General features: G+C 43.7%; 1 protein-coding gene across 1 annotated transcript in view; it reads right to left on the bottom strand.

Moving 5' to 3' along the window:
• The window catches only part of LOC109900994 (prospero homeobox protein 1), a 47,570-nt gene that overhangs the window by 12,893 nt on the left and 14,372 nt on the right, over positions 1-20,305 (bottom strand). Inside the window, exons 3-4 of the mRNA XM_020496949.2 lie at positions 17,398-17,505; positions 6,911-7,105 (exon numbers count right to left, since the gene is read on the bottom strand). Coding sequence (XP_020352538.1) covers positions 6,911-7,105; positions 17,398-17,505 — 303 coding nt within the window. The remainder of the gene's footprint in view (positions 1-6,910; positions 7,106-17,397; positions 17,506-20,305) is intronic.

The following is a 20,305-nucleotide window of genomic DNA, read 5'->3' as shown; positions in this document are numbered from 1 at the left end:
CATATTGAAACATGTATCACATATTTTGTACTACAATATTAAATGATTGTACGAACAACTACACAGTGAAACTATCGGTATCTTGTGTGTGGGTGATCTAAATTAATGTTACTATGGTATTTCATGACAAATTAGTTATTTGAACCAATGATTCCGCAAGTGCAATGTTTCTTTTAAAGATATGAATGCACAATGCAATGTTTTGAACTTTGGACAGCCTGTGTTACAAGTGATGACCGTTTTGAGTTTTGTGTCTAGAGTTTTGAAAAATGACCACTAGGTTCTGAAATTAGTGCCAAAGTGATTGTAAAAAACTGTAATAAAGTTGATGATGAGACTAGAAAGAAGGAAGGGGGGCTCCCGAGTGGTGCAGTAGCTGTGCCACTAGAGATCCTGGTTCGAGTCCAGGCTCTGTCGCAGCCGGCCACGACCGGGAAATCCATGGGGCAGCGGGCTAGGGGAGGGCTTGGCCAGCAGGGATGCTCTTGTCCCATTGCACTCTAGCAACTCCTATGGCAGTACACGGTCGCCAGGTGTACGGTGTTTGCTCCAACACATTGGTGCGGCTGGCTTTCGGGTTAAACCTGTTGCGACTCTAGGGGCAGTATTTTCATTTTGTCAGGACAAGATGCTAGAATATGCATATAATTGACAGCTTTGGATAGAAAACACTCTAACGTTTCCAAAACTGTAAAGATATTGTCTGTGAGTATAACAGAACTGATGTTGCAGGCAAAAGCCTGAGATAAATCCAATCCGGAAGTGCCCCAGGTTTTGAAAGTGCTGCCTTCCAGTGAGTCCCTATTGAGCTGTGAACGTGCCATCAACGAGCTTACGCTTTCTACATATTCCCCAAGGTGTCTACAGCATTGTGACGTAGTTTTACGCATTTTTGTTGAAGAATAGCCGTAGGCGGCTACATTGCGTAAGTGGTCACATGGTGGCTCCGAGAGAGATTCTCGCGTAAAATACAGAGGTAGCCATTACTCCAATCGGTCCTACTGAAAAACGAATTGTCCCAACGGATATATTATCGAATAGATATTAGAAAAACACCTTGAGGATTGGTTATAAACAACGTTTGCCATGTTTCTGTCGATATTATGGAGCTCATTTTGAATATTTTTCGGCGTTGTGGTGACCGCAATTTCCGGGCGATTTCTCAGCCAAACGTGAAGAACAAACGGAGCTATTTCGCCTACAAAAATAATATTTTTGGGAAAAAATTAACTTTGGCTATCTACCTGGGAGTCTCGTGAGTGAAAACATCCGAAGTTCATCAAAGGTAAACGATTTAATTTGATTGCTTTTCTGATTTTCGTGACAAGGTTGCCTGCTGTTAGCAAGGCATAATGCTATGCTAGTCTATGATAAACTTACACAAATGCTTGTCTAGCGTTGGCCGTAAAGCATATTTTGAAAATCTGAGATGACAGGGTGATTAACAAAAGGCTAAGCTGTGTTCCAATATATTTAACTTGTGATTTTCATGAATAGGAAGATTTTCTAGGAAGATTTATGTCCGTTGCATTATGCTAATTAGTGTCAGGCGATGATTACGCTCCCGGACCCGGGTTTGAGAGTCACAAGAAGTTTTAAGCGGACAGTTGCAGCGATGGGAGTTGCAGCGATGGGACAACACTGTAACTACCAATTGGATACCACGGAATTGGGAGAAAATTTAATTTACTTAGGATTTTAATGCTCTGCACTTTAGTAAAGGTTAGGACCTTAATGGGTTATGAAAGAAGAATTCACTACAAAACCTTTCTGAGATCTGGAATTTGAAAACTGTCATGCTCAATATCTCAGAACTATGCTTGTTCATATAAAACCTTCTAGTTATAGTCCCAAGGTCTCAAGACAGCATCTGGTCTTAGCCTCTCTTAAGGTACCATTAATGGACAGGGACTGGAGAGGAGAGAGAGATGGAGAAGAGATAGGGATGGATACAAGGGAGAAGAGAAGGAAGGAGCGGTTTAGAGGAAAGCGGTAAAGCCAAGTTTCACTTGAACGGACAATAAAGTTTTCTATAATTTGGGGATTTTGTCGTTGATGAACATAAAACCCCTTGGCTATGAGAGAGTACAAACCGTGGGAGGGCAATTCAAACAGAGGGATGACAGATGGATGGATAGTCAAAAGAGGAAAAGAGACAAAAGTAGTGAGAGACGTCTTTCCAATACGAGGGAGCAGCTGATAAGGGTGGACACATGATACCCTGAGGATGAGTGTGTGTGTGTGTGCTGTCACTGGTACTTCACTCTCTAAATACAGAGATCATAGGGACTTCCTCTTTTAAATGCTCTGTAGGGTGTGTCCCTGTCCCTGTGCGTGTGTGTGTGTGTGTGTGTGTGTGTGTGTGTGTGTGTGTGTGTGTGTGTGTGTGTGTGTGTGTGTGTGTGTGTGTGTGTGTGTGTGTGTGTGTGTGTGTGTGTGTGTGTGTGTGTGAGTGATGTGGGAGGGAGGGAGGGAGGGAGGGAGGGAGGGAGGGAGGGAGGGAGGGAGGGAGGGAGGGAGGGAGGGAGGGGGGGAGGGAGGGAGGGAGGGGGGCCACTGATAGTGGAAACTTGGCCTAGTCCCTGTTATGGAAATATGAGATGTTCCTTGAGCCATCATAAAAATGTATCTTCATCGCCCCCCACCCCTACTCTCTCTGCCTCTATTTCTGACACTTTTTCTCCCACCATTCAGCCTTATGAAAGGGGGAGAGGAAATTGAGAGATATAGAAGAGAGGGAGACAGAGAGAAAGAAAGAGAGGAAGAAAAAGTGTTATGGTGTTTTGGGGTGTCAGGGAAGCATAGAAGGGACAGTTGCCTTATGAATGGGGGAGTTTGACTTTTACGGTTAGAACAAATCTGGGAGGAGGACGGGGGTTAGACAGGGTATTTTGATGATGGGGCGAAAGAGAAGAGAGAGATATGGAAGAGAGAAGAGGGGAAGAAAGAGAGAGGGCTGAGAAAAAAGGATAGCAAGAGAGAGAGCTGGGGCAGGTAATTAACACAGGCTCTTTAATTACAGCTGGTATTCACTGTGCCAGAAGGAATGTGGCAATTATGCCATAAAAACTTCCTAATGGGGGGAAAACAGAACAGGGGGAGAGGAGGGGATGGAGGGCAGGGGAAGGGGGGGCAGAAGACATGCAAAAAGTGGGATGAAAGAATGAAAGGAGAGAGGCAACAGAAGGAAGAGAGAAAGAAAGATGGGGGTGAAATGAAAGAGGAGAGGAAACAATAACTACAAAAGAAGAGCTCAGGAGTGTATTAGTGAGACGGGAGTGTATTAGTGGAGCACAGTGACAGATCAGAATATCATCAAACAAGAAAAAGCACAGACCCGTGTGTGTGTCTTGTGAGTCAGAGATGTGAGGTGTAGATGGAAAAATACTGGATGTGTATCTAGATGCCCCCAAGACCCTTTTCTATAGATCACTTCCCTTCCTTCTCCTTGGGGGCATCTAGATACAAATCCAGTATATTTCTATCTACACCTCACATCTCTGACTCACAGGGCACACACACACACACACACACACACACACACACCAGACAGACAAAACACCCTCACACGCATGCACTGGCAGACTTCACACGGGCCAAGGCAGTTCGTTTGTGTCGGCATGGTGTATTTGCATCGCTGGGCAAATTTTTCTTGTGCTCCTCTGTAATCAGCTCTTATATCTCCCAGACACCTGCCGCGAAAAACCTTAATATGCAAAACGTCTACACCCTCCTCCCCCACACCCCCGTACCAGCTCCTCAGTCAATAGAAGACTTATTCACCTGCACCATGTCTTTCTCTCCCTCTCCCTCTCCCTCTCTCTGTCTGCTTGCAAATTTCTACATTCATGTATGTAAATTGAGAGTTCCCTAAGCCAGGCCAAGGCTAGTTTCCTGGTACAGGAGAAGAATGCCTGGTCTGTCTTGTCTGATTTGAGTTGGGGAACTTGGGTTGCTGTTATGCTGTACATTTTGTCCTTATGACTTCATATGGAAGTGCTTCTGTTCCTCTTAGAGTAGTTCAAATCCCAAAGAGGGCCAAGAGTGTATGGGGGAGGTGTGTGTGTGTTTATGCGTATGTGTGTGGGTGTGAGGAGAGAAGAAGAGCCCCAACAGACACATAACGGACATAGGAGAGGGAGAGAGAGGCACTTTAAATGTGAGCGCTGCAGAATTCCCCTACCACAAGGGCACTCTCCGCAAAGCGTTGTCTTTCTCTCCTCTTATCCTTCTTTCTCCCTCTCTCTGCCCCTTTTCTCCCCCTTTTCATCTTCTCTCTATTCCCCCCGCTCTCCCCCTACATCGCTCCCTTTTCTATCCATCTCCCTCTCTGCCCGTCTTTTTTCTCTCTCTCCCTCTTCCTTTGGCTAAAACAGTGGGGACGCTTAACCTTGACAACAGTGAGATTTTCCCTCCTGAAAGTGACACACAAACACACACACACATGCACACACACACACACACACTGGAGAAGTGCTTCGCCAGCACGGCGGCCGGTCCAAGGGACGGCTGTACCCTTCGAGGTGAGCAGGACACTGGGAAATGCAGCAACAACGAAACACACACACCCACTACTCCAGGCCATTCTCAGCTGCAGACTTTTAAAGGCCTATTGTCAGCTGACATTGAAGGCATATTGTGCTGGACTTGATGTTCTGCCACGTTCATAAGCCTTTAGAACACCCTTACTGTAGTTCTCTCTCAGTGAACACAAGAGGCTGTTTTTTAATGAGATTTTTTTGTTTTTGATAAGTCATTGAGTTGTTGATTGGATATACAGTATCTGGATGTTTTTACCCACGGAGTTGCAGGACTGATGGCTGGTTGACTTGTCTGGTTTGGCTAGCTAGCTAGCTATTTTTTGCATTTAAAATATGCAACCCAGCACTGGGTGCTTCTTGATCAATGAAACCTGACTGCATTACTGAAATGGCAGAGAGCTCATAGGGAGTATGACGACTGCTCTGGACTGATGTGTGCTGGGCTGTTAGCGCTGTAGCAGCCGCAGAGGAACCACCCAAGTAGGTGCTACACGTTAGTTGTGGAGGACTATCAAGTCCAGGCTACAGAGAGGCTGAGCGGAGGGCGACATCATGGTCAGCAAGCCAACTCCATCACCATCATCTAGCATCACCTCCATCACTATCATCTAACTCAGTTTAGGAGCCTGGGATTGCTGATCTTCTGAGGGAGGCCTGCTCTAGACTATGACAATGTAGTCCTGTCCTTTGTTTTGTTACGTGTTATATGTGTAACCCAAGTAAGCCTAGTAGGCTAGGTCTACTGTGTAGGCTAGGTCTACTGTGTAGGCTAGGCCTACTAGGTCATACTTGCAAATATTAGCAAAAGTTTAAGTTTAACCCGGACCTCCGTCTCAAAACGCATATCAGTCAATTCAAATCGTTGACGTAGTTGGATGTGATCCAACACTTGTTCATGAAAATGCACTTAGAGCCCCTTCCCACTGGGCAAACATATGTTGAATCAACATTGTTTCCACGTTATTTCAACCCACCAAAAACTATGTGATGATGTTGAATCAACGTGAAAAACTGATTGGATTTGCAAAAAGTTATCACCGTAAGGGAATTTCATATTGTTTTCACCCAACTTTGAACCTAAATCCAATAAAAATGTGAACTTTTTTGTTGATTCAGGTTGAATTCACGTTAGTGAAATCAACCACGTGTAAATCAAAACTAGACGTTGAACTGATGTCTGTGCCCAGTGGTTAGCTCCTCGTATTTGTCGCAGATTGTAGCGAGGGTGCGAATTCTACATGTTCACCCCCCCCCCCCCCCCCCCCCCCCCCCCCCTTCATAGGTTTTGAGTGTGTTGAGAAGAAATGCATAGCGAAAACCTTAAATTAAGATTACGAATACATTTAATGAGGAGCTTCTTGTTGGAGTCCCTCTTGCATACCGACATACAGTAGGCACTGGCACTGCTACATAAATAATCATTGCTACTATAGGCTATGTTACGTAAATGTTTTATATGTATAATAATATTCATCCACTTTTTCACATATGGGTTATTTTAATCAAGGATCAATGACCAACAGTGAACAGTGTTTTCCTGAACAAAAATGCTTGACGCGAGGGGAGCTCAAACCCACAGTTAATGTTGCCTGTCAATGAAGCAATGATGAAGACGGTATATGACAACTTAAATGTTGTATAGACCTACTTTATCTTTTTTTCCTTAAAAGCGCAATGTAAAGTGTATCTGAAACGGATGAGCAAAAACGTGGGATTTTGTCATATACCTGTATGTGAAAACTTCTAACGTTAGTAGCTAGTAGCCTAGTCAAGGATCTTGAAATATTGGCACTCTACACTTGAGACAGACCAAGTAGAACAAAAGTATCATTGTCAGCTAGTGAGGTTACCATAGGCCTAACGTGTGCCAGGTTATCTGGTGGGACCAGCTCCAATGTAACGTTCTATCACATGCAATGATGTCGACAATTGTAATTGGCTAATGCCAATGACAAGGAGGTCCAGGCTAAATTGTAAACTTTTTCTAATGTTCCGAAGTATGGACCTACTACGTTTATGTTTGTTAGTATCTTAAGTATTTATTTAAGAGAACCACAATTCATCCTTGATGATTTTAAATCCATGCACGTGTGGTTGTATCGTGTTTTAAATTGTCAAAGAAATCTATCTAGTCCACTAAGGGGAACTCACCCTTTCCAGGTAGTGTATGTATACTGTATGTTTGGTCTCAGGACACTTTTATTCTACATGAAAAAAATACTGAGTGAGCTGACAGGTAGTGAGTAGTACTGAATAAGTGTCGCACTTAACGGTGTCCTACCTCAACACCATTAGTGCATCACATTAGTTTTCAGGTGAGGCTATTGTCGCACAGCAGTAAATGGGTGTCGCACTAAAAGCGGTTCTACCTCAAAGTCGTTGGCCTTGTTGTAGTGCATGTTGAGGGCTCGGTAGAGCTCGCAGTCGCGGCTGACGCTCATCTCCTCCACTCCGGTGACACCGTCGTTGATGGCCTGCCGGGCAAACTTCTCCATCTGGATGTAGTAGAACTCCCGGAAGTTACTGAACCACTTGATGAGCTGGGACGTGATGCAGCGGTTAAACTACAGGAGAGGAGAGAGAGGAGAGAGGCTTTAATAATAAGAATTATATGACAGTACTGTTAGAATGCATTTTTCACACTATAGAAGTTAACAGGATTGGGATCAATTCAGAATTTTGGAATTAACCTCAATTCAACTCACGAGTTGATATTTGAATTGAATGGCCACACCTCACAGGATGTCGAAATTGAATTTGAGTTTGTGACAGGAAACTCAAATTCAGTGCAATTCAGTGCAATTCAATGAAATTTCATTGAATCTAACAGGTCACACTTCCAGACCCCAAAGAACATGCCACTTTTCTCTAGCACCAAAGAACATATCACTTAGAAACTATGTTCATATACTCTTTTAACCTTAGTGTGTGGAAAGGCAATTATATTTTCTCGACAAACAATGCAGTTATATTAGACGCTACCTTATTATGTTATGTATTCTAAAGCCACAATCCGTAATTGGTGCAAAGATTTTGTGGACATGTACTTTTTGGATGTAATGTAAACCCATTGATTCTTGGAGAGAATGTAAACCCCCCCCCCCATGGTTACAAACAATACAATGTAAACAACAAATTTAAAACATATGGGGCAATAGCTCTATCACTTAGCATAGACTTGTTCCCAAAAATGTTAGCTAAAACTCAGCTGGGTGCTTAACATGCTGCTAAGCTAATGTCAGCAATTTGGCCCAATAGTCCTTGCATCCAAAGCCTTGTTAGTGAATTTGAGGGTGGAAAGTAACATTATTCAGATCACATCTGTAAGCTTTTTGTGACAAGAAGCCATTTTGTCTTGATTTTCAAATTATGTATTTTAGCTTAAACTAATGCATTCTGGGAAATGTAGTATTTACCCCATATTAAACTAAATGTAGGTGATTAATGAAATATAACAACTTAGGATAATATTTGCATACAGATTTGGTTTTTCTTGATCATTAATTTGATTTCCTGAAAATTGTACAAGATGTTTATTTGTATAGACTAGACCTAATATAAAATAGAAGAGGCATTTGAATTTCAATGAGTTTAACTGAATTAAATTATATTTCCTTTAATTGAAATTGTGATTCTGATCGTTTTTACTACATTAAATTCAATTCAAATTCAAGAATTGGAATTCAGGAGGCATTCTCAATTCAATTCTGAATTAAACTGTTAAACTAGTTCAACTGTGAGAGATAAAGGGTCAGAGAGATTTCAAATAATAATTATCATAATTATGAAAATAATTATTTAATAAATAATGGTTATTTATTTAACCTGGATAATTAATTGACATCATGATAATACCAACACTGATAATATTGGATTTTATTTGACATTATAAAGTATATGGGGCCACATTATTGTGCAGAACCAATTGTTTTAAGGCTTTCTGGGCTCTGTGATGAAGACATCAATGTTGAGCGTAGTTAAGGGGGCATAGGGGGATTCATATCACATCAGGGAGTCTGGAGGCAGGATGATAACAGAGAGAGAGATACAAGACAAGAGAGAGAAAGACCGCAGCAGGACTAAGAGAGAGAGAAGATAATAAAGAGAGACATAAAGTAAGACAGAAGGAGAGAGAGAAAAAGAGCAAGCGTGTGTGTCTGTTACTCTTTTCCCTGGGGGACCGGACCTCCCCCTATCATAACCGGGGCTGGGAGGAGAGCGACCACAAACACATAATTGACCAGGAAAACGATTAAGTCATCATCTAAAGCTCCCTTGCCCGCAGGGGGCTCAAACATGTACTTAACCCCATTCACCATTTACCCTGCACTGCACCCTGCTTCTCCAGACCTCTCAGGCTACAAGAAAAGAAAAGAAAGTGGGAAAAGGAAAAAAAAGAGTGAGAGAGAGAGGGATAGAGAGAGAGATGATGAGTGCTGAGAAGGTCTGGCTATCTGATCTGTGTGGCTGCATGGATTCAATAGGACATAAACCTATTAAAGGCCTAGTGGCGCTGGAGCTGTCTTCCGTTTTGCCTCGCTACTGAAAACACATTGTCCAAACAGCCAGACAGGGAGATAAGGACCTCAGGGCCCAGCACAGTCCCCAGCCTGGACAGTCACACACACATACGCACACACATGCACACGCACACATGCAAGCATCCCTCAAAACCCTTTACCTCAGCCCTCAGCCCCCCAAAATCCTTTAACTTATTCCTCAGCCCTTCCCCCTCCCCTAAAAGCCTTACACCCCCCTAACCCCCTATCCCTGCCCCGCTCCTACACCAACTCCCCCACTCTCACCCTCCACCCCTCCTCTCTGCTCTTTTTGTGATTCTGTTAGAATAGGAGACAAAACGTTACTAAATGCTGAGCAGCCACTCGCTGGGGTGGGAGAGCGGTTTTGACATGGAGATTAGGCTCTGGCTATTGTTCCAGAACACATTCTCATCTGACCCGGGCCGACACACACACACACATGCACACACACTAGCGCAGGCTCACACACAGCCTCATTTGAGCTAGGCATGGGCTGGGACAGAGAAGAAGGAGAGAGCAAAAAAGGGAGAGATAAAGTGAGATAGGGAGAGTATGAGAGAGAAAGGGACTGGAGGGGGGGAAAGGAGGGGTCACTCTTTTCTGGAATGGTCTGTGGGTGACATAATGGGGGGAGGACTGAAAGAGTATGTCTGCCTGAAATTGTTTGGCATGGTCGGGTGGCGAGGGGAATGGGTGGGTGAGGGATTGGGCGGGGGTGGGTGGCGTGGGGGGGGGGGGGGGGCAGAGCGATGAGGCCTAAAGTGCAGGGTTAGCAGCACAGCGGGGCGGGTTAGAGTTAGGATGGGGAGGGAGAGGGGTGTAGAGAACTGCAGGGCTGGACAATAGACCAGGGCAGTATAGGAACGTGAGCTGTCAGCAAGCAAGGCTCATGACATCGAAGTGTCAAACAAACAAACTACTGACTCTTACAATTACACACACACAGGGGCTATTACTGTACACAGGCAAGAACCAACATCCACAACACAGACTATGAGCCACACACACTCATGCACATACATTTGCGAGTTCACTATCACAGATACGTCACTACTCAGACACATCACTCTCTCTTGGATGGGTTGGAGTGTGTGTGTGCGTGCGTGTGTGCGTGCGTGCGTGTGTGCGTGCGTGTTTGCTGGTGCGCGCGCGTGTGTGTGTGTGTGTGTGTGTGTGTGTGTGTGTGTGTGTGTGTGTGTGTGTGTGTGTGTGTGTGTGTGTGTGTGTGTGTGTGTGTGTGTGTGTGTGTGTGTGTGTGTGTGTGATTGAGGGCTGCATACTGAGATTAAGGTCAGTAAAAGAGATGTCATCACTCACACTGGAGACCTTTAGTGTCACTTCAGCCCTCTGACTGATAGACTTGTCACTTTGGACAGGGATGGCTATCATTATACAGGCTAGGCTTTATACCTCAACATCTATCTGACACAAAGCATGGTTAAATCTACTGTATGGAATATCTACTGTACGCGGATGAAATGTGGTTTAATCACACGTTACATGTATACAGAGAGAGAGAAAGAGAGAGATTCAATGTGTGTCTACTAAAAGTCTTTGTTGCTACAACAAATCAGGTCCCCATTCTTGTTTCATTAAGTTGCTTGTGGGGGGGGGGGGATAAATATCCCCTGATATCAGCTAAGGACCAGAGTGTTCATGGCCTGTTGGAGTGTGTGTGTGTGCCTGTATGTGTAGGCGTGATTAGCAAAGAGGGGAACGAGAGAGGAATGGTGAGAGCGTATTTCTCACACTCACACTCGAGAGCCTACAAAAGGTCAACCTTAAGCGTTAACTATAAAGGAACAAAACAAACACACGCTTCCCTACCATGCAACCTACATAAAACTATGCACACAGCGCCAGAGAAGGAAAACACTCTAGTCCCAACGATTAAGCTCTTTTCAACACCGAAACAAAATCCTATTCATTTTCTGTAAGACAACAGGAACATTCACTACACATACAAAAGTATGTGGACACCACTTCAAATTAGTGGATTTTGTTTATTTCTGCACGACCAGTTGCTGACAGGGGTATAACATTGAGCACACAGCCATGCAATCTCCATAGACAAACAATGGCAGTAGAAAAGCCTTACTGAAGAGCTCAATGACTTTCAACGTGGCACCATCATATGATGTCATCTTTCCAACATGTCAGTTTGTCAAATTTCTGCCCTGCTACAGTTGCCCCGGTGAACTGTAAGTGCTGTTTTTGTGAGGTGGAAAGGTCTAGGAGCAGCAACGGCTCAGTCACAAAGTGGTAGGCCACACAAGCTCACAGAATGGGATCGCCGAGTCCTGAAGCAGGTAAAAATCATTCCAAACTGCCTCTGGAAGCAAAGTCAGCACAAGAACTGTTCATTAGGGTGCACAAGCCTAAGATCATCATGTGCAATGCCAAGCCTCTGCTGGAGTGATGTAAAGCTCGCCGCCATCGGGCTCTGGAGCAGTGAAAATGCGTTCTCTTGAGTGATGAATCACGCTTTACCATCTGGCAGTCCGATGGACAAATCTGGGTTTGGCGGATGCCAGCAGAATTTATTTTAAATTTAACCTTCATTTAACTAGGCAAGTCAGTTAAGAACAAATTCTGATTTACAAAACAGCCTACAGGGGAACAGTGGGTTAACTGCCTTGTTCAGGGGCAGAACGATAGATTTTTACCTTGTCAGCTCGGGGATTCGATACAGCAACCTTTCTGTTACTGGCCCAATGCTCTAACCACCAGGCTGCCTGACGTTCCAATGTATAGTGCCAACTGTAAAGTTTGGTGGAGAATGAATAATGGTCTGGGGCTGTTTTTCATGGGTCGGTCTAGGCTCCTTAGTTCCAGTGAAGTGAAATCTTAACGCTACAGCATACACATTGTAAATCATTCTGTGCTTCCAACTTTGTGGCAACAGTTTGGGAAAGGTTGCTTCCTGTTTCAGCACGACAATGCCCCCATGCACAAAGCGAGGTCCATACAGAAACGGTTTGTCAAGATCAGAGTGGTAGAACTTGACTGGCCTGCACAGAGCCCTGACCTCAACCCCATCGAACACCTTTGGGATGAATTGGAACATCGACTGCTAGCCAGGCCTAATCGCCCAACATCAGTGCCCAACCTCACTAATGCTGTTGTGGCTGAATGAAAGCAAGTCCCTGCAGCAGTGTTCCAACATCTCGTGAAAAGCCTTCTTAGAAGAGTGGAGGCTATTGGGACAGCAAAAGGGGGACCAACTCCATATTAATACCCATGATTTTGGAATGAGATTTTCGACCAGCAGATGTCCACATATTGTTTGTCATGTACTGTACATGTCATAATCTTATCCAGTAATATTTTAGAGAGCTGCTGAGTAAATTTAGGTCATGTTAAATCATGTTAAATCCCCATTCTGTAATATCAGTGATCGTTGTAGTATGACATTACAAATACAGCAGACTGCAAGACCTCAAAGGAGAGAGACACACCAACAAGGTGTCTCCTGCACATTGTGATGACATTGACAGTAAAGTCAAAGTCACCCAGCAGCTCTGCTCTGGACAGACAAACAGGTACACTCTGCTCTGCGTCCATCTAGCTCCCTGCCTTCCAAACAATGGAGAGGAGGAAGAATCCATACACATGACCTCAGACCAACAAGCGATTTGAAAAACAACAAGAGGAGCAGAAAGAGAAGCGGCCCGTCCCTCTCTGACTAAAGCCCATCCACAGTCATCAGGGCTTTCTACCGCTTCCTGTTTTTGCAGGGGTGAATTGTGGGAGATAATCTCTCGTGGTCTATTGGCTGACTCTACAAAAACCAGTCCTGAAATCCAGCGCCTGGCTTTTCGTCGTAGGGGGAGGATGCCACACCATCAGCGAAAAAAAGAAAAGACAAGGAATGACATGTAAAAGGAAAAACCTCCTGACCTCATCCACTCCACAGCACGACTTGTACAAATACTGAGGCCAGTGTGCCGAATACACACAAAGGCCTGACAGAAGGAGAGATAAAGAGATGAAGTGAAAGAGAAAGAGCGAGAGAGAGAAAACGAGAGAGAGAAAACGAGAGAGGGAAAGAGGGTTGTGGGGGCAGTGAGAGTGTCCAAAACAAGTGCTTTCATGAAAAGAAAGAGAAAGAGAGAGAAAGAGATAGAAAGATTTTCACAACAGCATCAGTTTGGGACATCCTTGTTTGTGTATTCAGCGTTCATTTATGACCCCAACATTTTAAAACAACACTGACATTTACTGTCTCTGACAACACATCAACTTCATATTTTCTCAAGTAACGTCTGAAATATGGAAACCAGACATAACGCTAACATTGTGTTTAGCCTATTGTTCATCCATCACACCATAACAATAACCTATGCATTTGTCAAAACAGAAAAGCTGGTAATTGGCGATCAATACTAATGGCTAACTGAACCATGTCAAAGCACACAAGTTAATCCATCATGGGAAGTAGTGTAAGGATAGCGTAATGCTAAAATGTTGCAGCGAAAACAACAATCACAGTCTGTTTCAACTGTCACAACATTTACCTGTCAGGTCAGTAGTAAGAACGTTCTTCCACCATCCCTAGTAATCAAGCGCCAAGACGGCGCAGCATCACGCCATTGTCGGGCCAACCCACTTCCCACGCTCATTCGATTTAGTATTTGTATTTACTATGGATCTCCATTAGCTGCTGCCAACACCTCTGTTGGTATGTCTTGTGGGGTATGCATGAGTGTCTGAGCTGTGTGCTAGTCGTTTAACAAACAGCTCGGTGCTTTCAACATGTCAATACCTCTCACAAATACAAGTAGTGATGTATATTATTAATGTTTGCTCTCTGTGTACATCCAAGGCCCACCTGTGCTGCCCTGTTCAGAGCCAATTGCAATTTTCCAAGTCCCTCTTTGTGGCACCTGAACACACGACTGAACAGTAGTCCAGGTGCGACAAAACCTTGTTGACAGTGCTGTTAAGAAGGTAGAGCAGCGCTTTATCATGGACAGACAAAATCAAATCAAATTTTATTTGTCACATACACATGGTTAGCAGATGTTAATGCGAGTGTAGCGAAATGCTTCACCCAATCTTAGCTACTGTTGCATCAATATGTTTTGACCATGACAGTTTACAACCCAGGGTTACTCCAAGCAGTTTAGTCACCTCAACTTGCTCAATTTCCACATTATTCATTACAACATTTGTTTGAGGTTTAGGGTTTAGTGAATGATTTGTCCCAAATACAATGTTTTTAGTTTTTTAAATATTTAGGACAAACTTATTCCTTGCCACCCATTCTGAAACTAACTGCAGCTCTTTGTTAAGTGTTACAGTCATTTCAGTTGCTGTAGTATCTGACATGTATAGTGTTGAGTCATCTGCATACATAGACACACAGCCTTTACTCAAAGCCAGTGGCATCTCGTTAGTAGATTTTAAAAAGTAAGGGGCATAGACAGCTGCCCTGGGGAATTCCTGATTCTACCTGGATTATTTTGGAGAGTCTCCATTAAAGAACACCCACTGTGTTCTGTTAGACAGGTAACACTTTATCCTCAATATAGCAGGAGGTGTAAAGCCATAACACATATTTTTTTTCCATAAGAAGACTACAATCGATAATGTCAAAAGCCGCACTGAAGTCTAACAAAATAGCCCAGACATACTTTTTATCATCCATTTCTCTCAACCAATCATCAGTAATTTGTGTAAATGCTGTGCTTGTTGAATGTCCTTCCCTATAGGCGTGCTGAAAGTCTGTTGTCAATTTATTGACTGTAAAATAGCATTGTATCTGGTCAAACACCATATTTTACATAACTTTCCTAAGGATTGGTAACACTTCACACTTCACACACAATTTGTGCAGGCCTCGATCTAGAGCAGGGATGGAAGGTTGCCGACGTCGACTTTGAAATTGTAGGGGAAGGAGTATGGGTAGGCACGACGGCAGCACATACAGGTACCCCCAGCGATGAAGGTGCAGGCTCCAACGTGGCAAAACTATTAGTTGTTTGTATCGGCTCCAGGCCTCTAGTTGGGAGTGTAGGCTGCTTTGTGGCAGGCCACTGTCTTCCGCTTCCACAGTCTCGTGAAATGCGACCATCATTGATTGCAATGCTCCTCTTGCAGTGCTCCTTCCACTCCGCCATAAGATGGGAGAGGAGATGCAGAAGATATCTCCCTGGGCAACACCGGCCAATCGGATAAAGACTAACGACAAGACGGAGAATGCATCCAGCATGCACGAACGCAGTCCAGCCACTGACGTAGAAAAGGTCAACATTCCACCCCAGTTTTCTTTGTAGGCTGGCTACCTGTGTGATCAAAGAAGCCACCTCAAGCCTATAATCCTCAGCAAGCAAACAATTGCCGCATTGGAACTTTGAGTGATCCAGTTTTTCCTGAAACAAAGCGTAGTAGATACAGCTCCTACAGCACGGGAACTGTTCATTTACCCCTCCAGACAAAGAGGGCTCCATTGGAAAACTCAACTGGGACAAACTTCTTTAGCTTGCTGGCTAACGTTAGCAGCTTAGCTAGGTTGGCGGGCTCTTTCAAGCAGACATTAACCGGTCAGTTAAGCAGGGTTCTGCTATTTTAAAAAAAACTATACCGTAGGCTAAGGTCATCAAGGTAAAATGTTTTTAAAAAGTCGAAGAATAATGACGCGATCAAAACAACTGGGAACTTGTACCTTATTAGTCAAGATATTATTTGCTTTTAGAGCACATGTCTAAGAATGCCACTCTCCTTGCCTTGCATCAGCTAGCCATGTCTAATTAGTTAGCCACTAGCGTCTCCAAAGATGGTGGATGAATGAAGGTGTCCCACTCATGCCGTTCACCATTGAAAATAATTGTCACAGTTCTGGTCTCGTTAAGGGGTGGCTCTCCCATAGGCACCAATTCGATTGAAGCTGGGTCTGGTCTGCTTAGTTCAATGACTGTATATGAACTGGCAGCTCCCATTCCCATATACGGACACTAGCTTAGCTCTGCCTCCTCCATTGTCCTCCACTGTTAGCCAAGACAAAGACACTACAATCTTAATACCCTTAACTATCGGTCACAGTACCCTCCTTATGGTCCGAGAGGGACTCAACAAAACAACAACAAAAAAACTTGGCCGCATATAAGACACCAGCACAGCTATTGTGTAGCCTTGTTGCGTTGTTCACAAGCCAACTTGTGCTTGGTTTGATCACTCCCTGGCCTTGTCCCCACATACCTCATGTTCATCTTTACCATTTCCCTCACCCACTCCCTCCTTCTCCGTTCCCACCCTTACACCTGCTCAGATAACCCCTCTTCTTTCTCTGCACTCTATTCTGTCCTCTCCCCAATGTCTATCCCTCACTTGTCCCTACCGTTCAGATAACCCCTTCTCTGCACGCTATCCCATCATGGGGCGGCGGCGTAGCCTAGTGGTTAGAGCATTGGACTAGTAACCGAAAGGTTGCAAGATTGAATCTCCGAGCTGACAAGGTATAAATCTGTCGTTCTGCCCCTGAACAAGGCAGTTAACCCACTGTTCCTAGGCTGTCTTTGGAAAATGAGAATTTGTTCTAAACTGATTTGCCTAGTAAAGTAAGGGTTAAAAAAAAATATACCCCATGTCTATCGCTCCCTCTCAATTCCTTTGCCATGCTGTAACGTCCATGCTCCCCCGCTGGCTTCTAAATATTACCTATTGCACCTTCCTCATCCTCTCTCTTTTGCATAAACCCATTACTTAGTAGGGAAAAGATCCTCATACAGAAGCAATGTAAGACACACAACAGGCACTTCACATTAGTACAGCACTATGCCGGAAGAACATCTCGGGGGAAGTGAGAAGAGTAATAGCTTCACTCAACCTTTAACTGCAGTCTGAGGTGAGAGCACGGGCATAGAAAAACACAGAGAAAAAGAAAAGGAAGAAAAGTCCAGGCATGGTGATCTGTCCTTACAACTTGTCACCGGGGGCAAGGACAGTCACTTCCGCTGGGAAGACAAAGGACAGACACACAGACGGTGTTGAACACACCTGCACAGTTAGACAGTTAGATAACTATGGAGAGGAGTGCCAGCCCAGAGTATGTTTTCATGAGCTTCATGTAGCACTTAACCCTTAGGCACAGATCTAGGATCAGCTTACACTCACCAAATCCTTACCATAACCACTGGGTAAATAATTCAGTTTAGGATTTTGGGAGGGTAATCTGATTTTAGATCAGTGCCCAAGGGCAACTTCTACTTAAGGGAGCTACATTCGTCTAGGGCCTACATCATCCTACTCCTTTTCATGATGATAGAGGTGAAAAGGTGAGAGGTAAAAGGTTGGGGTCCCGGGGTGTGGCTCACCTTGACGTCGGAGAAGAAAATCTTGAGCATGTTGGAACTGGGGTAACGGGCGTAGAAGAACATGAGCTTGGCCTTCTTCAGGTGGTTGGGGGAAAGACCCTCCTGAATCTGAATATGTCTGCCGTCAAGGAAATGTATATTTTTTGGGGGGGGATGGAAAATTATAATTAAAATGGCTGACCTTGCAATGCTTCTCAATGTGTAGTCATAGTTATGGTAGCGTAACTTGACCTAAAACCACTGCTATTTCAGATGGTGTGTTTTTAATATAAATAACATGTTATTAACATGCACTTAATGTACAATAATTAGTTAGTTCATTGTTTTCCTTGAAGACTATAATAGATAAAGGCCAAACCAATATTATGCATTTCACATTCATTATTTTAGGATAGTGATAGCACTGGAGAAGGGTAGGGCTGATCTTGAATCAGTTGTTAGAGAGTAGTGAGTGAACCAGGGCCAAACCATTTGCTTGCGATTAGCATCCACTCTTAATCAGGTGTGAGCGTGTCACGGTAAATAAAACGTTGGCCAGCGCCACAGCTGGTGCCTTTACATAAGGAGCTAATTTCATAGTCAAAGTAAGCAAACGCCTTTCCCTCTTCCCCCCATCATACCCCCTCCAACCTCCACCCCAAAAAAGGAAGGGGAAAAAAATGAAATTTGCATATCACAGACAAAGAAAGCAGTTAACACTGGTTATGAGAGAGGAGCCTAATGGCTTGGGGACAAGACATGACAACCAAAGACAGGATCTACTGACGTTGGCTTCATATTAATGTAAAAATAAGGTTTTAAAGGGACAACCCTGACGAAGTCTTTAAGTGCCTAGTCTCTCTATAACAGAGCTGTAGACCTTATTCATTTAAAATACACACGTCATAGATTTTAGAGACTAAGGTTTTTCAAGGGAAGTCTCAGGAGGAAGCAGGGGGTGGATGGGGGGGGGGTGCACATTGAACGATGGAGTTGTTTCACCTTCATTTACACCCCCTGCTCGTCCCCCAGCCTCCAGCCTTCCTAGTGCTGCCAAACCTTGGGAGGAGGAGGAAGAGGGGCTCTAAGGCAGTGAATCTCTCCAGCGATGGGCGCTGCATCCCTGGAACACATCTGTGCTGCGGACGGGCCCAAACCATTTCCATGGTGAATTAATGGCTGTATAATTCACCTAATATCAATCTGGGGCTAAGACAATGAAAAGAGTCGAGGGTAAACCTGCTCTCTCGTTGAGCGGAAAGCAATCTCTAGTAACTATTATATCTTGAACCGACAAATAAAGGGCTACTCTGTATGCTATATGTTTATATAGCTACGGTTGGAACTTTTCATGGTATAATGTTTCTACACTCAATAATGGGGTGTCATGACAGTCAGTCAAGGAAGGCATCAGCTGTTTTGATGCGCGGGTCAGCTGTTTGTTCACCCGTCCGCAATTGGTAATAACCCATCCGTAACCGCCCTACTCACTCACCTGGCCAGTTTGCTAGGTACATATACATCACCTGGAACAGAGTTCAGTTTACTTGAGTGGCCTGCACAGTCACCAAACCTCAACCCAATCTTTGGGAAAAGGGCTGTTCACAGCATGAGTGTACCGCCAACCAATCTACAGAAACTGCATGATGACATCGCTTCAGCATGGACCAACATTCATGTGGAACGTTTCCGACTCCTCGTAGAATACCCAAACCCGCAAATAGGCTGATAGAAAATGCGCTGTACAGTCAGACGGTGGAACGATTTTATGACAGGAGGTGCAGGATTTATTTTTTTGCCTAATTTATATATGTTTCTGCTTATAATATTTGTTTGGGTATTTGTAAGTCAACTTGTCTTACTAGATACATACAGCTTCTCTTCTGTCATAACTGCCCTAGAAGCCCTAGAAGACTAAATTAACCCTTGCTCGATGAAATCGATGAATGAATTAATTTAATATCTGCAGCAGCAGGTGTTTAGGGGCCGGTGAGAAAATACAAAACATGTTTTTAATATATTTTTCGTGCAGCATTTCAGTTTGCCCGCTTTTAACTAAATTTAAAGCAGTGAAACAACCCAACATGTTTCTAATACGATTTAAGTTTGGCTTGGATGAATATCTTATGTGGTTGAAAAACTATCAGCTTCTATGATGCTGATAAATATAGCACCTTTACAGATGGTCCCTAACTGCACATTCTTTCTCTCAAGATGCCGAAAGAAAGAAATCATATTTATCCACTCCTGTTCTCAAGTCAACATTTACATTTAGTGTATAATTTTACTGCAAGAAATGCTTAAACCTTGCAGGGGTTAATATTATACAGTAAGTGTCCAGATTTCAGTTAGGCTATTAAATGTAACCCATCTGTACAGTAAGCCTATTAAGCCTACATTTCCCTTGACGTGTCATATTTGAAGTCCCTGTCTTGTGACTCTCAAATAGCACCTCACACATAGCCGGCACTGCTATCATCCTCTTTTACCACTTCACAAAATCTTCCCCGAACATTACTGTTCTGGCCCTCCCTTCTCTTTATTTTCAACTCTCCATTTCACAGCTTTTCTCTTCTTGGATTCAACTTTGACATCGTCCCTTTTGCCTCATTGGATCGACGTTTACTTTTTCTGCCCAAGTTCTCAAAAGCATTTGGTGATTGGTGTGTATTTGGCATGCATAGAGTTAGGCCCTAAAGCAGGGATCATCAACTAGATTTAGCCGCGGGCTGAATTTTTCTTAAGCGGATTGGACAGAACATAATTAGAAATTCTTTGTAGACTGCAAATTGACAGCATGTAGCCCAAACAGATATAATATTTGTCTAAAACATAATCATCTCAAATCACAGATTTCCAAAATAAAATCACTTTGAGCTTATTTGTTGGTGTTTTTACAGTCTTTTATGTCCAAAAATAGTGAGGGAGG

Source organism: Oncorhynchus kisutch, linkage group LG12 (genome assembly GCF_002021735.2).
Source record: "Oncorhynchus kisutch isolate 150728-3 linkage group LG12, Okis_V2, whole genome shotgun sequence".
Lineage (NCBI taxonomy): Eukaryota > Metazoa > Chordata > Actinopteri > Salmoniformes > Salmonidae > Oncorhynchus > Oncorhynchus kisutch.
The sequence above is the reverse complement of the archived record's forward strand: the minus strand, read 5'-3'. Positions and strand labels throughout refer to the sequence as shown.